The 23,427-nt window shown below is 36.1% G+C and overlaps 1 protein-coding gene across 1 annotated transcript in view; it reads left to right on the forward strand.

Annotated features, from left to right (window-relative positions):
* Positions 1-344: 344 nt before the first annotated feature.
* Positions 345-23,427, forward strand: part of LOC308258735 (sodium channel protein type 1 subunit alpha-like) — a gene marked incomplete at both ends in the record, with an annotated part of 92,609 nt that continues 69,526 nt past the window's right edge. The window contains 6 exon segments of the mRNA XM_080689385.1: positions 345-608; positions 18,902-19,028; positions 19,031-19,034; positions 21,704-21,784; positions 22,798-22,926; positions 23,084-23,175. Of these exon segments, the coding sequence (XP_080545511.1) occupies positions 345-608; positions 18,902-19,028; positions 19,031-19,034; positions 21,704-21,784; positions 22,798-22,926; positions 23,084-23,175 (697 nt within the window).

Genomic DNA, 23,427 nt, shown 5'->3' on the forward strand with positions numbered 1-23,427 from the left:
ACAGCCCATTAGTTAACTGGTGGTAATTAACCCACTGTACCTGGACGAAGCTATGTTTGAACCACTATTTAAATTCATGACACAGTGCCTCTATCAATAAAGCACAAAAGTCATTAAACATGAGATGTTTACCAAAACCAAACGTTAAAAAATTGTTAAGAATTTTTGTTTACAATTTGCATCTTAATTTGAGGAAGAAACAGAAAGTTAATTCCTCTAGCTCATATTTCATGAGGAGCGTTTATAGATGCCCATGTCTCAACTCTCTCCTTACCGTGTCTGTATTTTCTTTTAGGGATTTCATATGCAGAGTAAATGGTAATTAAAATGTGCAGGATGACAAGATGGAGCAAACAGTGCTTGTACCACCAGGACCTGACAGCTTCAACTTCTTCACCAGAGAATCTCTTGCGGCTATTGAAAGACGCATTGCGGAAGAAAAGGCTAAGAATCCCAAACCAGACAAAAAAGATGATGATGAAAATGGCCCAAAGCCAAATAGTGACTTGGAAGCTGGCAAGAACCTTCCATTTATTTATGGAGACATTCCTCCAGAGATGGTGTCAGAGCCCCTGGAGGACCTGGATCCCTACTATATTAATAAGAAAGTGAGTGTTTCTTAATCAGCCGTATTTTGCAGCTAACTTTCTACTGCATACATTGTTCTGTTATAACGTTATCACATGCCAAATTAGCACAGTCTTTTAAATAGTCTTCTGTTTAAGAAATGAGACACATTTGTGGGTGTTGTATTCATTTACATGAGAAATGAGCCAATTATAACATATGAAGCTGTCCCACATACACCGTGGTAGATACTTAAAAAGAAATATAAGTTGTAGGCAGCTAATTTAATGAGGTAAAAACTTCTCTGCACAAATTAGATTTACTATATAATTTTGTGTGCTTTTTGTGCTTAGAAATCTTAAAATCATTATGAGTTACAAGCATGTCAGAGAATATTAATATTATTTTCTCATGGAAAAAAAATTGATACCACAGTTTCCAATGCCTTTATCATGTTATGAATAATAAATTCATCAATGTCCTGAACAAACTTTTTCCCACACAAAAAGTTATGTAAACTACAATTTAATTTTTTGATCTTTTGGTAGAAATATACTGCTGCTGGTAAAAAATTAACCAAAATGCAATATTCTGAAGAACCTATAACTCATATTTTGTTGCATGCATTTTTTGTATTTATACTTGAAATGAGTACTTTGTATTAAATTGGTTACTCTTCTATTATCTCTCTGATTTCACAAAACCAAAAGAAGAGTTGGGTGTGGTGATGCACGCTTGTAATCCCAGTACTTGAGAGGCTGAGACAGGATGATCACAGGTTTGCGACTAGCCGCAGTTACTTAGTCCTTCTGCAACTCTGTGAGACCCTGTTTCAAAATAAAGAATAAAAAATAGACCTGAGAAGCTGGGCGTGGTGGGGCACGCTTGTAATCCCAGCATTCAGGAGGCTGAGACCAGACAATCGCAGTTCATGGACAGCCTCGGCTACTTAGTGAGGCCTTCTGCAACTCAGTGAGACCCTGTTTCAAAATAAAGAATAAAAAAATAGGGCAGGGGGTATAGCTCAGAGGTCAAATGCCATTGGGTTCCATCCTCAGGCCTGCAAAAAAAAAAAAAAAAAATAGACCTGAGGATGTAGCTAGGAGATAGACTGCCCCAGGATTTAACCCCCAGTACTGAAAAAAAAAAAAAAAGCACAGAAAAAGAAAACATAGTTAAAATTATGGCTTTCATTTGCAACATCACCAGACAGTGCATTTGTGAACTCTTATTAGAAGGATAAAAAACAAATGTGATTAAACAAATAAAATTTAGTTGACAATATACCTTAAAATACCCCCCAAAATTTAAGAGACTCTATTGCTAGCCCAATTCTGCATGTAGTTGTTTTTTTGGTAAAGTGCATGAAAAAGTTTGGCAATTGTGCTATGTGGATATAATATAGTTTTGTAAATCACTTCAGACTGACTACAGTGTTGTCAGGCAAAAGCATGACAAAAATGACTAGCCCTGTATTTACATAAAACTTTTCAGGATATCACCAGATCAAATGTAACACACTTTCCTTTTATCAAAAACTGGCTTGCCCGATTTACTGTAAAACGAAGTGAAAAAGAATAAATTTCCATGAATTTTATATTCTTTTATTTGGCTTTGCTTTTCAACACTGTCTTGTCAAATCTTAGCAGGTAAGAGATTATCACAAAACTGCCATTTAAATTATGTGAAAATTTGCACTTTGTCATTAAACCGGTTCTTTGAAAATTAATTTACTATGTACCTAAAAAGTCAAAGCTCACTTTGAGCAAACTATAAAGGTTTTATTTGTATACAAAATGTGAAACTGCAAATACTCCAGTTATTTAGACATTTTTCCTTCTTTAAATTACTTGTTACTGTAGTGAAGCCTCTGATGTCTTTCACACAGAATTCACTCGCACCATAGGGTATGTTATTTAATTTTAGCATCCCGCCTCTTAGGATGAGTTGGTGGGCTCCAGCCTCAGCAGGACTTTTGCTACCTTCAGATACTCAACCCCTATTCTCCTAGGCTGTGCCATTGTTTGTAAAACTGTAAGTGAACGCTTTGAGAAATATCAAACTAATGCATGTTGACAAGGGTAGTATTATTTTATGTGAAAACCAGAATATCCAACCAATCTTTTCTTTTAAATAAAAAGCTTTTAGCCTGATAAGAAGTTTCTTGAGGAAAGTTTCCCTCCCACCCCCCAAAAATACACAGTTGATAATTGGTTTATAATTAATTATATATAACAAAGGATATAAAAGCAGATGGAAAATAAAATTATGCAAAACTTTAAAAATACTTAAAGCTCTTAAAATTGAAACTAAAAGACCAACTCTAATAAAATAAACTTTGATAGACTCCTATCTAAACTTGCCTTTAACATCATCCTACCTTATCTTCAAATGCACATTGTGTGACAAGGAAAAACATTCTGACATTTTGGAACAAATCACAATGTGCAAGTAGAACAACCTGATAAGAGAAATACTGTTATCAGGAAGAAGTTTTTCCCAAGGTAAAGTACATCCTTCGCTTTCACATTGAGCTGACATCAAGCAAACCTTCAAATGTAAGTCATTTAACAGCAATGCAAATGAATACTTTCACAGGGCTGAAACCCTTAAAAATTAACTAACATGGCATACTTTATAACAGATGATTGAACTGCATGCTTTATATTTCTTTTATATTTTTTCACTTTAAAACATTCTATACATTGCCTATATACCATTTTCTCTTTTAAAATTTCTTTCAGAATTGGAGGATTTCTATAAGGAGGAATAGTCATAAATCCTGTATAAATTTTCTCTGATTAAAACTGGAGTTGTTTAGCAAAATCTCAACCTTTTAATAATAATATATCTTTTAGTATTTGTTGACTGACTTTATTTTAGTGACTTCCATATGTGAAATTGGTAGGGTGATCTTTTTTACAACAGTGCGGCATGCACACAGTGCTCTAGGCATAGCTGAAAGATCAAAATCAAGCACCAGTAAGGAAAATGCTTCTGAGGACGAGATTTTCCATGATTATGATATTACAGGTGTGATTTTGTTTTACAAAGTAAAATGGAAAACGGAAACATCAGTTAGGCTAGTGACTTTCCTAAGGATGATATAATATACTAGTTAATGTGCCATTTGAAATTCCAGTGTATAGCCGGGCGTAGTGGCGCACGCTTGTAATCCCCGCGCTTGGGAGGCGGAGACAGGAGGATCGCGCAGGTTCGAAGCCAGCCGCGCTGGCGTAAGAGACCCTGTTTCAGAAATATAAAATAGGTCTGGGAGTGTAGCCCGGAGGTAGAAGGGCTTCCAGGAACCCCAGTACCACCACCAAAAAAAAAAAAAAAAAAAAAGAAATATCAGTGTATAAAGCATCTAGTTTTTTAATTGATTTACTTTGGTACTGTGGGTTGAATCCAGGGGCATTCTACCTGTGATCCTCCTATCTCCCACCCCCCATGTGTTGGAATTACAGGTGTGTACCACCACACTCAGCTATGCATCTAGTTTCTATATATAAAATAAGTAAAGCAAAGATGACCATTTCAGTCCCTTTGTGCTTCTAAAACATTGCACCTGCGATGGGAAAATTTGCAATAAAGATAATTTTATTGCCTCACTGTTCTGGAGGCTGGGAAGTCCAAGACTGAGGGACACCTGAGGAAAGCCTTCTTGCTGCATCATCTCAAAGTGGAAGGCGGTAAAGCAACAGAGAGAAAGAACAGCCTTGAAACTGTCCCTTATGATGGCACCAGTCCCACCCATGAAGGTGGGACCCTCATGGCCTAATCACCTTTTAATGCTGTAACAGTGGCAATTAAATTTCAACATGAGTTTTAAGAGGAGGGACAAACATTGAAACAACAGAATTGATTATAGAAGTAGCTTCAGATCCATTCTTTATGTTTTAGGTTAAACTGCAATGAACAGCATACCTGCAAACAAATTTTATGCATATACATGACATAACACACTAAAGCCCTCTGTGATCTTTTACAAAGACAATGTCATTGAGCTTATAGAAATGTCACTGCTGATGCTGTATTTTCCGATGACATATGCCCACATATTTTTATCCTCTTTGCCCCAGTTTCAGATGTGCAAATTATATAATATTCAAACATTCAAATAAAATTGTTAGAGTAGTTGAAACCATGGTCAGTGATATAGCAGAAACTGAGGAGATTGTAGTAACATTCTCAGAGAACCTTCATCACTGATGCGTGGGAGCACTAGAAGCTTTACAAGCCCTTAGGTGTTTTAAACCTTCAGAAGTCCAAGGTAAGAACTAAGGAAAAAGAAACAACAATGTTATCATAACAGAGACATAGAATTTTCCATATCATATTTGTTCTGCACACGTGGCTTTCAGAATACGAGTCCATCTTGGGTGTTTTTATTTATTTAATTTGGCTGTGTAACAAGGCACATTTTAGATGATGAATATACCTCTTTATCCCTTACGAGATTTTTTTTTTTCAGTTTCCCTTTTATAGCTTGAGTTGATGTACCATTCGGCCATACATTCAAATTCTTCACCTACTCTGTATTACGGAAAAGTTCCACATTCTCATGTCCCTAAAATTACAGATGACTCATTAGTATCATGGGAAGAAACATCCTTTTGACAATGTGGCAGTTTACTGGAAATAGAATGAGATATTTTAGATCTGTAGCAAAAAAGGATGCTAATTATGGGATGTAGGAATATATTCATTTAAAAACTACTTTGTCCTTGATTGTCTCATGGATGGTTAAAAGATGAGCTATTCAGCCCAGTATGGTGCTACATGTCTGTGTCCCAGTATTTGGGAGGCTGAGACAGGAGGATCATAAACCAGCCTCTGCAACTTAGTGAAACCCTCAGGAACTTAGCAAGACCCTATTTTAATATAAAAAGATAAAAAGGGCTGGGGGATGTAGCTCGGTTAGAGTTCCAAGGGGTATAATTCCCAGTATCAAACACAAAATGTTCACATAAAGACAAGGTATTCCCTCTGTCAGCTGTTATAAAAAGCTAAGCCTTCGCTCTACATTGAGCCTACCTAAGAAACCCTGCAGGAGGAGCTACAGATTCATGCCTGGTATTTCATTGCTTTAGGAATTTTAGCTGTCATGTTGGGGTGGATGGTTAGTTGTTTCATTCTTAATTTGGATGAAGGAGCTTTTTCTTGAGAAAATAATTTAATAGGACAACAGAAAAGTAGATGCTTGAAAGCATACATCCCATTCATTGTCATATAAACAGCCTCAGATTTCCAGTTGTTCTTTACACATCATCAGTTTCTCTAGAACAAGAAGCCTCCCAGGCTCTCCCTTATATCTGAAGCCCTGCAGTTGACTTCCACATCTTTCTCCTCCCACCCGCTTCTCTTTTCTTTCTTACAGCCCTTTCTTCTTTGTTGCCTCCAAGTATCTCAGAAACAGTCTTGAGGTTGATGAATAAAAATGATGGTTGACATTTGTTAGATACCATTCCTATTAGTAAGAAACACTTTGAGTGAAAGTGACCAAGTCCGATAGAAACTACTTTGGGGGAAGGAAAAGGAAGAAACTGCGTAGGCTGCTTCTTTTTCCTTCTTTCTTTCTTTCTTTCTTTCTTTCTTTCTTTCTTTCTTTCTTTCTTTCTTTCTTTCTTTCTTTCTTTTTTCTGCAGTACTAGGATGGAACCCAGGGGCATTCTACCTTCAAACTATACCCCCCAGCCCCCCAGCCCTATTTCTAATTCCTCTTTCTTTCTTTCTTTCTTTCTTTCTTTCTTTCTTTCTTTCTTTCTTTCTTTCTTTCTTTTTTGAAACAGGGTATCTCACTGAGTTGCAAAGGGCCTCACTAAAGTAGCTGATACTGTCCTCGAACCACGATCCTCCTGTCTCAGCCTCCCAAATGCTGGGATTACAAATGTGCGCCACCACGCCCGGCTTTTTATTTTTTGAAACAGAGTCTCACTGAGTTGCAAAGGGCCTCGCTAATTAGCTGAGGCTGTTGGCTAACCTAACTGCAATCCTCAGGTCTCTGCCTCCAGAATGCTGGGATTACAAACATGTGACACCACGTCCGGCCCTCTGGATCTGCTTTTAATATCAAAGTATTCAGTGCCTGAAATGATATCATTTCAAGCTGGGGCTCTGATTTTATCCACATTGGTTTCATTTCTAGACTGGCTTATCCACAAGATACAGAGGTAGCCACCAGTCCCACTAGGATAACATCCTGCAGCCTTATAATCCTAAAAAAAGAGCTCATGTTTTTTTTCAGAAGCTCTAATGAAAAGCCTAACATTGCTCCTAGTCAGCCTGCACAGTCTCTTCTGAACCAATGACTATGGCCACCAGTATGTGAGAGTCTTTGGGCCAAGTCACTGTCCCATGCTAGGTTACCCAGGGCTGGTTCAGTTCCACCCAAGCCACAGAGGAATATATGGAGCAGAGATTGTTTCTAGATTAAAGAGCATAGGGACTATTGTTAAAGAAAAGTTTTAATCTGCAAATCCTTTTGAGATCGTTCTTGTATTTATTTAAAATTAATAAAACAGATTAAGTCATTTGCCTATGAGCACAAAACTAATAAAGAGACTAGATTTAAAACCAGATCTGTGTGCGGGGCGTGTGATGCACACTTGTAATCTCAGCATTTAAGAGGCGGAGACTGGTGGATTGTGGTTCATGGACAGCCTCAGCTACTTAAAGTTAGCAATGCCCTTCTCAACTCAGTGAGACCTTATTTCAAAAATAAAAAGATTAAAAAATAAGGCTTGGGGTGTAGCTCAGGGGTACAATGCCCCCCCCCAAAAAAAATAGATCTGTGAAATCCCGTGGCCTATTGCCATCTTCCTTTGTTTGTAGCTATAGCACTAAAGAGACCAGTGGAAAAGAACAGTCAGTGATAGAATCTAAGTAAGTGTGTAGCTGCTGGTCCTGCCCTGGACTCAAGCCCTGGGTGTCACTGAGACCAGTAGCATTTCCAAAACCTGACTGGTCTCATTGCTACTTCCCCTGACTTTGTAAAAGCTGAGATGGCAGAGATTTAGTAGTCTAAATCAGCATCTAAAATGATTAGAAAATTTTACATCTCCCACCAGAGTCTCACGAGGGGCTACACAGCTTTCTCCAAAGAGAATCAGTTCAGGACATGTATATTGAGTGTTTTTGTGAGCAAGTGGCATTTAAATTTAGATGTAAAGACTCAAAAGGAGGAGAGGTCTTCCAGGAAAAGAAGACAGCATGCGAGAAGACATAAAGCAGAAACGAGCTCTAGTACAGGAGTGGAGAATACAATGAGGTTAGGGAGGTGGGCCTGGGGTGAGAGAGAGGACATCTTTTAGTATATCTTAAAGAGTTTGACATTTATTTTCTAAAACACTTTGGGTACAAGAGTGACATGGTTGATGTTGCATTGTTTAAAACCACTCTAGCTTCTTTATGCAGAACAGATTGAAGTAATCGAGAAAAGAAAAATAGGCTGGTAATCTTTCTGTAGGCCTGTCTAACCTTGCAACAATGGAGATGAAAAATAGTGGAGAGAATAAGAATCTGTTTTTGAGCTTCATTTTCTGAGATAGGAAGTTTGAAAGGAAGTGTATTGAAACTGAAAATCCCAATGTGAAGATTAGCACTGCTTTGAGAGATAGACATTTTCCTCTGTGTGTATATTAGACATTCGGAGACACATTATTAATATTCTAACCCTTACATTTATATAGCAGTTTAAAATTCATTAAGGGAATGGCCATGTTTTATTTTATTTCCTCCTCAAAACAACGCTAAAGTTGATATCACTCTTGTTCTCTGCTTGAGATAGGGAAATTGAAGAGGAATAATTAGCTCGGCTTTCTCACGCAGCAAGTTTACAATTAAACTGGAGCTCAAATTTGTTCTTTCCTGTTAAGGAAAAATTAACCAAGCACATAATAGTGTATTAGACCATAGTATATCCTGATACTACACAGATAAAAAAAATATGTGCTTTCCATATTTTAACATGTTCCTCATGGTTCTGCTTTTCCTGTCTGCTGAGGGAGAGGTCAGAGTGTCCACAGGCCTGCCTAAGGAGAATCTACCAAGGCTCCGCCCACAGGGCTCTCTCTCCACCAGTCCCAACCCCCTATTCTAACCAGCTAAAACACAGAGAAGCAATTTTCATGGTGGTGCACACTTATAATCCCAGTATTTGGGAATCTGAAACAGAAAGATCACAAGTTCACTGCCAGCTTCAGCAACTTCAGAAGGCCTTCTGCAACTTAGTGATACCTTGTTGCTATAAATAAAAAATTAGTATAGGGCTCAGGGTGTATCTCAAAGATAGAATGCCCCTGGGCTAAATTCCCTGTATGAATGAATGAATGAATGAATGAATGAATAAATAAATAGAAAAAGTGTCACCCAAACTCTTCTTTGGGTACAAATTCTTCTTTATAACAGAAAATTTTAATAACTGACTCTGAGGCATTGAGCCTACAGACTTGTTTTATCTTTTTGGTCCTGGAAATTGAACCCAGAAGTGTTCTACCTCCAATCTATATCCTCAGCCCCTTTTTATTTTTTATTTTCAAACAGGATCTCACTAAGTTGCTGAGGCCCTCACTGAGTTGGAGTAGCTGGCCTCAAAGCTGCCATCCTCTCAAGTATCAGCCTCCCAAGTATTAAGATTATAGGCATATACCGCCATGCCCAGCTTCTGTTTTGTTGAATTTACACAATATTCACACAATATTCTTCTGACTCTCATTCACACATGATTTCTCATATTCAGAATTTCTTTTCAAATTTCAGATCTGTCACCAATGACTTGATGCAAAACATTGGCAAGTATCATCTGCCATCTAGCCTCCGAGGACATTTTAGTTTGCAATGCATGGCTTAGAAACCACATCTGTGACTAGATTAAGACTATATATTCAAATTTGGTGGGCTGCAGGTAAACAAGAGACACAGGTTGTTTTCTTGGCTGATTAATCCTAAAAATAAGAGAAAAAAAACTGAATGAGACTAGGGGAGCTAAAAATTAAAGCCAGGTGTGGTGGTGCATACTTACAATCCCAGTACTTGGAAGGCTGAGAAAGGAGGATAACAGGTTTGCTACCAGCCACTGTTTCTGAGTAAGACCCTCAACAACAGAGTGAGACTCTGTTTCAAAATAAAGAATAAAAAAATAGGAATGGGGTGTAATTCGGAGGTAGAATGCCCCTAGGTTTCATCCCTAATTTAAAAAAAAAATAAATATCATGCACTCACTTCAGAGTCAGAGAGAAAACCATAAGAAAACTGTCCATTCCTCAGTGAGCCACAAAAGAAGGGAAATCTGTCTGAACTACTAATTGGAAGAGGAGTATGAGAGACACTGCAGCAAGTTCTCAGGAATAAAAATAGAATTTGATGCTATGGGATTGGTTTAGAATGAGCCATGTCCCCAGAGATGTCTACTAAGAGAGATCTCTTCATCTTCTGTGTGTTCTTTACACCCAAAACTTTGAAGCATCTCTCTTCTTGCCACATAGCTCTCATTTTGTTCCTGCCTGCAAGAACCTTTTCCCAAGCTAGTGGCTTAAAGACAGGAAAAGCCAGAAAGGAGGGGTAGGGAAGGAAGAAGGCTGAGGTTAATTCATGGAGAAGCTACATTTGAATATGTGCATACATTGGGATATAACATTGTTAACCAGGACACTCAGTATTGGGAAGGAGGGAAAAAGGGAAAGGGGAGGGCACCAAGTAATGTGTGAATATATGCCATAGTCAACATGACCCACTTTATGATCTGAGATTATAGTGCACCAATAAAATAAAATTTAAAAATAGAAAAAAAGACAGGAAAAGGTGGATTGGTGTTTGGGGAGGATCTGGAGCAGACTGACCTAGGCAGACTACCAAGGCTGTATTAAAGGGAGAGATGTGTGTCTAACAGTCCATCAGTTCTGTTATAATTTTCAGAGTGATACTTTCTTATTCATGATGATAAAGTTTCAAGTAAAACTATTTAAAAATTATATAAGAATTGCTTAGGGCTAGAGCTGCTATGGTGGCACACACTCGTAATCCCAGTATTTGAGAGGCTGAGATAGGAGGACTGCAGTTCAAGGACAGCCTCAGCTACTTAGTAAGACCCTTTGCAACTCAGTGAGACCTTGTTGGAAATTAGAGCATAAAAAATAGGGCTGGGGATGTACCTCAGTGGTAGAATACCCCTGGGTTTCATCCCCAGTATCGCAAATAAAGAAAAAAAGGAAGAAAACAGGGCTGAAATATAACTCAATAGTGAAACATGTCTAGATTTGCAAGGTCCTGGGTTCAATCCCTAGAATCTCAAAAAAAGTTATGCTTTGAGATCTAGGGAAAAGAAAAAAAAAAAAAAAATATATATATATATATATATATATATATATAAAATCGCTTATCAATATATATGCTTCTACCTCAATGGGAAAATACATTCAAATTTTGGAGTAATTGACTTTAAAATGCATTTTGGAATACAGCAGATATAAAATTCAAAAATTGCCTTTGTTTTAGACTTTGAAGCCAAGGGATAAATTTAAGCAATCAATTGTATATGCTACTTTTTGATATGGTTCATCATAATGGCTCACCATGTATCAGTTTTTGCCTTTTTGTAGATTCACTTTAAGTGTAGGTAAAGCAATAAATTGGGAGTTAGTCCTGTTATTTGGCAATGTGTCAATAATTATTAGATGAAACATAAAATTAGAGTTCATGTTTTAACTATGTATTTTTTACTATGTATTCCTATATATTATAGGAAACATGAATTCTAGATTAAAATAAAATTTAAGGTAATGGATCTATATTTAGAAAGAAAATTAGAAAATTGTGGCTTATTAAATTCATTCTTGACAAAAATTATAAACAAATCAGTTTCTATAACCCCAGAGCAATGAAAAAATGACAGGATTGTAGTAAATAATAATTTCTGCCAAACTATTATAATATAATTGTTTCCTTATTGACTCTGCAGTTAGGGAGAAGGAAAAGATTTTAATCCATGAGAATAATACAATTATTTATAATTTGGGCAACTACTAATGATTCTTTAAAATTAGTACCTAACAGCCAGCCATGGTAGTGCACACTTGTAATTGCAGTACACGGGAGGCTGAAACAGGAGGATTCAAGGCCAACCTTAGCAAGAACTTAGTGAGACCCTGTTTCAAAATAAAAATAAAAAATAAAAAGGTTGGGTGTGTAGTTCAGAGGTAAAATGTCCCTGTATTCAATCCCCAATGCAAAAAAAAAAAAAAAAATCTATCTAACAAAAACAGTTTTGCAGCCTGCTATTACAGAGCCATTTATTTTCTTTAAAAACATTACACAACACTAGGCACCAAACTCTGTCTCCTGGATTGAAATCACAACATCTCTGTCAGCTAAACATTTTTCCCACTTCTCAAATGAGGTCACTGAGGCACAGAAATGCGGAGTCCAGGGTCTCGCCGCTAGAAAACAGCAAGACCAGTTTGATGGCCAGATATCCGATTCCACAGTTTTTTCTCTTAACATAAGATAAATACCACAAATATTTCCCTAATGTTATTTTCCAAATGAATAAACCGTTGGTTACCAGTTGATTCATTTTTCTGTGTAATTACTTCCTTGTGTTGTCCTTAAAGCCAGAAATGGCCAGGTGTGGAGGTGCATGCTTGTAATCCCAGTACTTGGGAGGCTGAGACAGGAGGATCGCAGGTTGGTGGCAGCCTCAGTAACTTGTGAGACCCTTTGCAACTTAGTGAGATCCTGTTTCAAAATGATGAATAAAATAAGGCTGGGGCTGTAGCTCAGAGGTTGACTGCCCCTAGATTCAATGTCCAGTGCCAATATATATTAAAATAAAACCAGAAGTGACTTTTACCTGACCAGAGTTGCTAATGAGAATGTGATGTAGCTGAGCTGTGAATGGAGGAGGTCCGGGTCTGTGCTGTTCAATATAGCAGACTTTGGGCCACATGGCTGAATATGTAAACTATAGCAAGTCTAGATTTGGAAGAACTAAAATTTGGTATGAAAATGATGTAAAATATCTCAATAATTTTATTATGGATCTCATTCCCAAATGATTATACTTTTGATATATTAGCTTAAAGAAAACATCAAATTTTATTTCATGTGTTTCTTTTTCTTTTCAGGTAGCACTTAGTAAATTTAAAATCATGTCTGGAGTTTGGATCTGTTGTTCACGTTATATTTACAGTGGACAGTGCTGATCTAGGCAAACCTTTAGTAATTCTAGATTCACTTCTTTTTAGTATAGGTAATTGAGCATTTTCTAGCTTAAAAACTTCTTAAAATGATGGCTTGCGTATCTTTGTTTTCTCTTTAGATTGCAGCCTGAGGTTTTGTATATATTGTACTAAGCAGTTAATAGATATATTTTGTATCTTTTGTATCATCAAAACAACAATTGAATCTAAAATTAGGTCCATGCTACCTTATAGGTTTCTCCCACTCTCCCACTTATTAGCAATTTATCATATAGATGCTCATTACTTGATTTTGCCAACTACAGAGAAAGGTTCCAAGCTAATGTATGAATGTTGCATTCTTGCAAGTATATCTATTAAGTGCTTTTTCACTTATAAAATCTGTTTGTTTGTGTGTGTGTGTGTGTGTTTTTTTGTGGCACTGGGGCCCTTCTTTCTCCAGACTACACTCCCAGACCTATTTTATATTTTATTTGGAAACAGGGTCTCTTCAGCCGGCGAGGCTGGCTTCAAACCTGCACGATCCTCCTGTCTCTGCCTCCCAAGCGCAGGGATTACAAGCGTGGGCCACCACACCCGGCTAAAATCTGGTTTTGAATTCAGTCACAATGCCATGTTTCAAAACTTGTTTTGAGGAACAAAATAATTCACATGTTAAATGATGTCAAGAATTTCTTACAGTTCTATTACTGTGGAGAATTTCAATTAAAGCATTTATTTTGGCCTATAACAAATTAAGGGACAAATTTTAATATAGTCATAGATGTGGCTAAATTTTACTCTTAGTGCTGGCAAATGGACCAGTCATGCCAATGTTTATGTGGCATTGGGGTATAAAGAAGAGCCTATTTAAAGCCAGATGCTGACTTTAAGTATATTCTCCTCTTCTTCACCACAATTTTGATTTTTTGCATTGGAATGATTTAATTACAGTAAAAATTATCTTGTGTAAATAAATTTTTTGTTGAAAAAAGTAAATTTAAGGGTTCATAGATACCTTACTATAATATGACACAATACATTCTTTTCAAAAGTAAAACATGATATACTAAAATGAATAAATATTGGCTTGCTCAAAGCCACATAATATTTGTTTATGCAGTTTAACATATGATATTGTCTTTTTTTTTTTTTTTTTGATGGTGGTACTGGTGTTCCTGGAAATCCTTCTACCTCCGGACTACACTTCCAGACCTATTTTTATACTTTTTTAAATTTGGAAACAGGTGGAAACAGGGTCTCTTAAGCCAGCGCAGCTGGCTTTGAACCTGCCCGATCCTCCTGTCTCCGCCTCCCAAGCGTGGGGATTATAAGCATACACCATCACTCCTGGTTTGATATTGTCTTTTTTAATGTTTGATATTTTCCCTCATAGACTTATTTTTTATGCTTAAAATGAGAAAGGCAAGTATCTATACATTTGTAAATTCTGGAATTATTTATTTGGTTTAAGAAAACCATGCTCCCTTCTGACTCTCTTCATCCTTCAATACTATCATTGTTTAGAGAATTTCCCTGGGGGAAATTATCCTTATATTAATTTTTTAATGTTATAGAAGAACATTTATTGGTATGAAAAGGTGTTTAGGACATATTAATAGGTGAACAAAGTAGTAAAATAAAATATAGCAATGAATCTATTTTTGTAAAAAATAGATATGTATATATAACAAAAATAAAAAGACCTGTATCCTTACAGACAACCCTGGGAAGGGAGTATATGAGTATTTATTTTGTTCTTTGATTAGATATATATCCCACCTTTCTTATAAATCACATCATTTACTTTATATTCATTCTTAACACTTATAAACTTCTTGTCTAGTTTTTAAGAATGTAAAGAGTATAGATATAGACAAATAAGGGAATAATAAGATCGGTTGCAAATTATAAATATTAAGCTCCAAGGGAAATCTACTGATGTAAAAAGAATGACATAATTAGATTATACATATTTGGTTTTTATACAAGTCCAGATGATTTTGCTTTCTTGTAAGGCTATTGAAAATAAGCCCATAAGCACCTCAAAATATCACACATGAAGTTTGTACATAAACACACATGTTTCAGTATCAGAAAAGCAGAGCCTTCATGGAAAAAAATCTTATTAAAATGGCGCTCTAATGTTGGCATTTTGTCACCTTTGCGTAGTTCAACAAGGATGTCTTGCCCATCCATATGTCCTGTAGAAAATTAAAGCAGAAAAACATTGTTGTGCCCTAAAACCTCATTAAATCCATTTATAAATTTAAATTGCAAGTATTTACTCACGGCACACATAACCTTGTAAAAATCAGGTTATAAAAGAATCTCCTAGACATTTCTGAATTTAATAAATAAATGGAATGCATCCTAAAAATCAGTAAAAGTTTTATCTGAGATTTGAACAGTCAAGAATTATGACCATTTGCCTAAATTTTTTATGTCCAAGTATTCATTCATCTGGCAATGGACTCTGGGGTTTCGAGTTAACCTGACAGCACTCAAGTGCCCTCCTTGCATTAAACTCACCTTGGGGAGCTGCACTCTTTAATTCTGTTTGGTCCCCTCTGTTAAGTCTCTCAGTCCTGCTTCTACTCTTTAGACCTGAGGGTAGAATTTTCTTTGTCCCCCACCCTTTCTTTTGGCCTCCCTAGCTTTGCCTTTTGCATTTCACCCTTTCTCCCTCTTTTCTATCTTCTCCATGTGTTTTCTCTGCTTATGGCTTGGGATCAGGGAGGCCAGGGAGCCCTCATAGGTGCTCCCTTAGGAGTGCGGTCCCATCGCCTTAGCAATAGCCTGGTGATTTTCCTGTCCACTGAGCTGTAATCAGAACCACCCTGAGCACATTCACCCTCCGGCCCAAGATGAAGGCCCCATATGGACTGTAATTTCTTCCTCCTTATCTCTGTATCATTGAATTGCCTTCAAAATCAGTTTCTGGTATTATTAAAAATGAAACAATTCTTAGTTTAAGAGTTATCTTCTGTGTTGTATTTTTATGGGTTCTCCAACTTTAGCCTCCGATAGCTAGAACAGGTTTTACTGGGCCTAGTTTTGAGGAAAGGTAGGTTTGAACAGTGGACCCAGTTCAGTCCCTCACTTTTTCCCTTTGTCCTTGTGCACTCCTATTCCCTAGGTAAAATTCATTTGCATTGTAATAGTCTGTTCTGTTTGTGTTATGTGATGATTTCCTAATGTCATTTAGAAACAGAAGCACTGAATAAATCAGAGCAAAACAGGACTAAGTACTATGCCCAGGTGAAACTCTCCCCCTCCTACAAATAGATTATGGACTTTATTTTATTTATATAAAATAAATATGTATAATTATATATGATATTTATATGATATAAAACCTTGTGAAATCACTCTTTTAAAGATAATAGGTTTCGCCAGGCATCGTGGTGCATGCTTGTCATCTCAGCGCTTGGGAGGCTGAGACAGGAGGATCGCACAGGTTCAAAGCCAGCCTCAGCTACTTAGTGAGGCTCTCAGCAACTTAGTGAGACTCTGTTTCCAAATAAAGTATAAAATGGGTCTGGGAGTATAACCTGGAGGTAGAAAAGCCCCTGGGTTCCATCCCCAGTACCACCACCAAAAAAAAAAAAAAAAAAAGATAATAGGTTTCTGGCAGAGCTTCCCTAACTGTTGTGAAGGTCCATAAAATACAGTCCATAAAATACAGAAGAAATAATATCTAAAAAACTAAAAAGAAACTTTGATGCACAAACTTTAGTTTTTTTCTTTTATTATTATATTCAGCAGATGATTTTGTCAAATTGTCTTCAAGTTTCTAAACATAAATTCCTCTTTATTGTATTTATCATGTCAAAGCTGGACCTGCAGAAGGGCACTGATTGGGGTCATATTTACACAGCAGCTCTAGGGCACTTAAGCCCATACCAGATAGGAAGTCCCATTTTCAAAGAGCAACTCAGTAAATATTTTGTAGTGATTACTCTATTGGAAACCCTTGATGGTAGAGAAGGAAAAGAAATAAGAACTCTATTAATGATCTGAAGACTAAATGCAAAGACTAAGTCAGTATCAAAAATTCTTAGCCGGGGGTGTAATCCCCACACTTGGGAGGCGGAGACAGGAGGATCTCAAAGGTTCAAAGCCAGCCACGCTGGCTTAAGAGAACCTGTTTCCAAATAAAAATATAAAAAATAGGTCTGGGAGTGTAGCTCGGAGGTACAAGGGTTTCCAGGAACCCCAGTACTACCAAAAAAAAAAAAAAAATTCTTAGTAGAAAATAAAATTAAATCTTGCTTTATCACTATGGTCTCTATGGGCTAATGCATATGTGTATCTTGAAGCTAAAAACAGAGGTTTTGTGTTTGTTTTGTTTTGCTTTGTTTTGTTTTGTGGTACTGGTGATTGAACTTGGGGGCATTTTACCTCAGAGCTACACCCCCAGCCCTATTTTATTTTTATTTTGAAACAGAGTCCCAATAGGTTGATGAGAGTCTCACTACTTGCTGAGGCTGTCCCCATACCTGCAATCCTCCTGTGTTGTGCACTACCACCTAGTCTGCTAGAACAGTTTTTGACAATGAATGAATTTATATTAAAAAAAAAAATTGGGCTGGGGATATAGCTCATTGGTAGGGCACTTGTATGAGACCTCGCATTTGATATTTAGTACAGAAAAAAAGCTTAATATTATCTATCTTTCCTTAATATGTTCTTCACAGAAAAAAGAAAAAAAAACAGCTTTCTCCCACCTTTAGCTCTGGCTGAATATAAGTAAATGTCTTAGCTAGGACTGGTGGCACATCCTATAATCTGAATACTTGGGAGGCCGAAACTGCAGCACACTAGGGTCAAGCTTTAACAACTTAGTGAGACTCTCAGCAACCTAGCAACACTCTGTTAACAAAAAATAAAGAAAGAAAAGAAAAGAAAAGAAAAGAAAAGAAAAGAAAAGAAAAGAAAAGAGCTGGGGTATATTGCTTGGAGATAGAATGCCTCTGGGCTTTATGCCCAGTACCATAAAACAAAAAATAAGTAAATATCTTAAGATGCCCTTAATCAGAGTACCTTATTACAATATTATATATTGCTTCATATATATATGTATATGTATATATACATATATATACATATACATATATAATATATTATATATACATATATTGACTATATATAGATAGATAGTCTGTATACTGTCAGTTGCTAACAATAAGTCTAAATTTTGGAATATATTTCTATTCACACTCAGGGATCCTGGGTTCTTCAGAAGCTCTGGGCTTTTCCTCTGTGCAAAGAAAGCACTATGAGATTGGGAAGTCAATCGGGATTAGAATTCAATGTGTCAACTAACTCAGAAATCCCAATACAGAATTTAGCACTCCTGGTCAACAGATACTCTCCTGGGAACTTGGCCTCCAGAAATCAATTATTGGATTACATCCATCTAACCCAAGAGTGGGTTTGATGGTGGCTGCTTTTATTTTCTTTTAACAATAGAGGGATAATGTTTATTTTATAAGCACAGATGATAAAAAAAAATGTTTGTTTCAAAAATAGTATCCCTTCCTTTGAATGTTTTTGCATGCCACAGGAATAATTTTTAGAATATTTGAATTGGGAAAGTTGAAATCATTATAGAAGGAAAGAATACCTTAAGTTTTTTAAATTGAAAATAAAATGTAGCCAGGCATTGTGTGCATGCTTGTAATCCCAGCATTTGGAAGGCTGAGACCCGAGGATAGCAGTTCACGGACAGCCTCCGCTACTTAGTGAGGATCTCTGCCACTTATTAAGACTCTGTTTCAAAATCAAGAATAAAAAATAGGGCTGGAGGTGTAGCTCAAAGGTAGAATGCCCCGGGTTCAATCCTCAGTACTGCAAAAACAAACAAAAAAATATTAAGAAAGTAAGTAAATTTTCTTGGTGTAATGTCCTATTATGTATGTATAATAAAATTTCAGGTAAGTATGAGGTTAAAGGTAAGTGTTGCCGTTGAATTTCTGTTCTAATTTAGAAGAGGTCCAATAATAGTTGGTCTCCGTGGTATGCATCTAAAGCTATTATTGTCCTGCCTTCTTCTGTAACGTTAAAATTATTTATTATAACACATAACAGAAAATTGATAATAGAGTTTGAAATGGTTTACACTTTTATACTTGTATTGTTTTCCTATCTTACAGACTTTTATAGTATTGAATAAAGGGAAGGCCATCTTCCGATTCAGTGCCACCTCTGCCCTGTACATTTTAACACCCTTCAATCCTCTTAGGAAAATAGCTATTAAGATTTTGGTACATTCATATCCTTTTTCAAGTGATTAATATTAACTCTTTGTACACAATCCTTAAGTGATTTGTATCTAAATATAAAATTGAGTTTGGAAATGTTCACTTTCTGTAACTTTTTTCACTTTCATTTTGCATCTTCTTTTGTTATACAAGGCTTATTTTTAAATATTTTAAAGTTGGTCAGTCACACAGGTATCCCAGAGACTTACAAAGGCTTTAACATTATATATGTGTGTGTGTGTGTGTGTGTATATATTCATACACTTGTATGCATGTATAGTTATCTTTCAAAAAATAGTTGCATGTATTGAATCCTACACATCTAGTGCCAAATAGCCATCTTTATCTTTAGCAACTTTGTACACAGATATGTAGAATTATCAGTGAATAATAATATCACAAGAAGTAAATTTACTTCCAGAATCAAGGCTAGCTATACCTATATTATAAAACACGTTAACATATCTTGAAATAAACTTGTAAGGGTATTTTTCATAGATACTGTCAGAAGACTTTGGCAAACAGTTAATTCTTGAATTTTTCTAATAATTTTTGTGAAGGAAGTACTGGAATATTGACTGAATTTTCAAATTTAAGTAACTAATTTATGACTCTGCCATATAAAACTGATTGCTTAATCAAGGCTCTAGAAATTAATGAAAGAGCCAGTATCATATTCCCAAATGATCTTAGGGACTAGACTTTGTGATTCCCACTGGTATTTAAAGGGCCTTTGCAATCAAATTCATCTGTTCATTTTAATCAGTGAAAAACTTCTTTTCCTATTGTGTGTCATTCAATGACTTCTGTAATAATAAATGTAGAAAAACTAATATAATTATCATAAGCTCATAATACCTGTTTATAATTTTTTTAATCTAAAAGGATGGTCCGAGGTGCAGCTCAGTGGCAGAGTATTTGCCTAGTAAGTGACAGGCCCTAGGTTTCATCTCCAGCACTTCAAACAACACAAACCACACACACACACACACACACACACACACACACACATATGCACTCATACTCTGTTTTTAGGTTTATACTAAAAGAGACTTTATTGGTATAAATATGCTAATCTTAAAAAATGAAGAGATTTGAAACATAAAGATCCTGTGTTCGGGGTTTTTCACATATGTGTTTCTTATCTTAGTTTGTATTCTTAGTGCCATCGTGTGGTCATTTGAGGAAAACTTTCTTTTTCACTTAATGGAAATTTTTTGTTTGGAAAGTGAACTATAGTGCAAAGAAAATTGAATCTGAAGACAGAAAACCGGTATTCTTTAGTTCTGGATCAAGTTACCTAATTTCCCTCAATCATAAGCCTTATTTCTGTGATTTCTAAAATGTGGTGATAAAACTCTTTTGTTGTTTAAGGTCTTTTTTCAGTGTTATAATTCTATTATGGCTTATTCATTTTAGCTAACACTTTAGAGCATATTTGCTTATATTCAGATAGTGTCCCAAACATTTTATACATAATCAACTGACTTAATTTGAACATAAAAATAATTAATTTTGTCCATTATTAGCTCTATTGTATAAAAATAAGTGAAGACACAGGGCGAGTCAGTGGCACAGAGAAAAAGTGACGCCCAGTTCACTTCACTTCAGTGAATTTTAATTACATTCACATCAGCTTAAGTCTTAACTCCAAGAAGACTCACTTTTTATTTTATCCAATGCTGCTGTACTCAATAAGAATAAAACAGCCAGTTGGACATGATGTCACATGCCTGTAAACTCAATATTTGTGAGGCTGAGAGGATCAAAGGTTCATGCACAGCCTCAGCAACTTAGTGAGATCCTCGGCAAAGATCCAGACCCTTTTTCAATCTATAAAATGGGGCTGAGGATGTAGCTCAGAGGTATAACAACTCTAGGTTCAATCCTAATTGCCAAAAAATAATAATAAATTAAAAAGTAACACAGTCGAGCCGGGCACGGTGGCACGTGTTCATAATCCCAGCATTCGGGAGGCTGAGACAGGAGGATAGCGGTTCGTGGACAGCCTCAGCTACTTTGTGAGGCCCTCTGCACCTCAATGAGACCCTGATTCAAATTAAAGAATAAAAAATAGGGCAAGGGGTGTAGCTCAGATGTCAAATGGCCCTCGGTTCCATCCCCAGACCCGCAAAATTAAAAAAAGGTAATACAGTCCAAAAGTTAGCATCATGCTGTACTTTGACTATAAATTATTTCCATACTTTGAAATATACTGTATAACATGTGTTGAAGAAATTTCAGTATTTCAAGTAAATGCTTTTGCAGAACAACTTAATCTTCTAAATACTTGAATTACTTCAAGATAGTGCTTCCTGCTAAAATACTTAGCAACACCAAGTGGTGGGACTAAAACAATCTTCCCACCAAAGCTCTTAGGGAGGTAAAGATACTATCTCCTCAATATTTGTAAAAAAAAAAAAAAAAAAAAACACTACACTGGTACACTATTCCCATCTTATCCACCATCTCATTTAACTTAAACTACTACTCTGTAAAGGTGACACTATTACCCACATTTTAGAGAAGATGAAACTGAAATTTAAAGAGATTAGATGAATTGCACATGATATATTTAACACTGAGTCCTGGCTGAACCACAGTTGGAGCTTTTCCATATTAATTTTACATGATATAATGCTGAGATTTGGATTTTGTTTTGTATGTTCCTTAACAATAACCTACATTATTCAGCATGTTAATTATGTGCACTATTTTGACAAATTGTGTATTTATGACAATGGGTAACCCTCCAGACTGGACAAAGAATGTAGAGTAAGTTTGACATATTTTAAATATTTCTCTGTGTTGTGTATGTGTGTGTATGTGTTTATGTCTACATACTTTGAATTTTAAAAACATATTTTAATGCATTCTTGAAATGAAATTGAAGAAAATTTGTAGACACAGTCATGCAACAAGAAGGCAATGCTTACTGGCCCTCGGGCTTACTGGTGTCATACCTCTCCTCAGGCTTGCTGGTGTCATACCTCTCCCCCATACCTGATGATCGCCACAAGTCTAGTGCTCTGTGGTTGCTTCCCCTACAAACACAGAGATGTCTCCAGGAGCATCTTCCCATCAGGAATACTTCTAGGATGAAACCCAAAACGGACATATTTTGAATAAAATAACAAACTTTATATATGGAGAATTCCTATAGTAATGAAGTTAATAATTGAGAATCCATGGGTCTTCCATGATTTTAGTTTCTGTGATTTTATGCTACCCTCAGGCTCCAATCTCCAAAAACAAGATCCAAACTTTAGAAAACTCTACATTTCTGAATTATCACCTAGAAATATTTTAATGGAGTTCTTTTCCAAGTTAGTTACTAAGTCTTGAAAAAGTAAAACTTGTTAATATACCAATGTCTTTTCATTCTAAAGACAGAATTAAAATTGAGATTTTTTTAAAAAGTTTTGCCTTCTAAAGAAAAGCATTCTGTGCTTCTGCAAACATCCTTGATCCTCTCAGCCATCATGTGAACTAATTGGGAGGCTCTGTTCAGTTTTGTCAATACCAAGACATTTCAGACAGTAGCTCAACTGGCTCTCTATGACATGTATAATTTCACATTGCTTTTATGACACTCTAAAAACAACTTTTAATGGGTAAAGGAGTGAGTTTAAATTTAGGGCCGTGTTTTATTTCATTAACAATAAAATCAACTTTCTTAGATTTCTGTTTTTAGTATTTATCTGTTCCACCAACAGAGGGATAAGAAATCGATATACTCAAAAAGAAAACTATTGCTTTATCAATTCTTTTTGGATGCTTGTTTCTAGGTACACCTTCACAGGCATATACACTTTTGAATCACTTATAAAAATTATAGCAAGGGGTTTTTGTTTAGAAGATTTTACTTTCCTTCGAGATCCATGGAACTGGCTTGATTTCACTGTCATTACATTTGCGTAAGTATCTTTTCTTTTGAAACCTTAAAAAACAGTTTGGGTTTCCTATTAATGCTTATAAAGAATAGGTTTAGTGTGACTCAAGAATATTTTGGCATGATTTATACATTTAAGTCCCAGATTTGAATTTGTGTTTGTGTGTGAACTCCCATTACAGATACGTGACAGAGTTTGTGGACCTGGGCAACGTCTCAGCGCTGAGAACATTCAGAGTCCTCCGAGCACTGAAAACGATTTCAGTGATTCCAGGTGAGAGCCGGGTTAAACATCTAGGTTGACTCGTGATGTTTTTAGCATTGGCATCTTTACTTCACGTTCAGCACTATATTCAAGAGTAACATGTTTCACAGAGAGTGGTTCTTTTTGTCTGAACATACATATTATCAGCCTTGGAGTTCAATAATTTCTTGCGCAAAACGCTGTGACATGCAAACTGTGTGATTTGCCCTTACAGATGTTACTTTTTTTCTTGTCAGTTTTAGCAAGGATTTGTTCTCTTTT

This window comes from Muscardinus avellanarius (assembly GCF_963383645.1).
Source record: "Muscardinus avellanarius genome assembly, chromosome: 2".
Classification (NCBI taxonomy): domain Eukaryota; kingdom Metazoa; phylum Chordata; class Mammalia; order Rodentia; family Gliridae; genus Muscardinus; species Muscardinus avellanarius.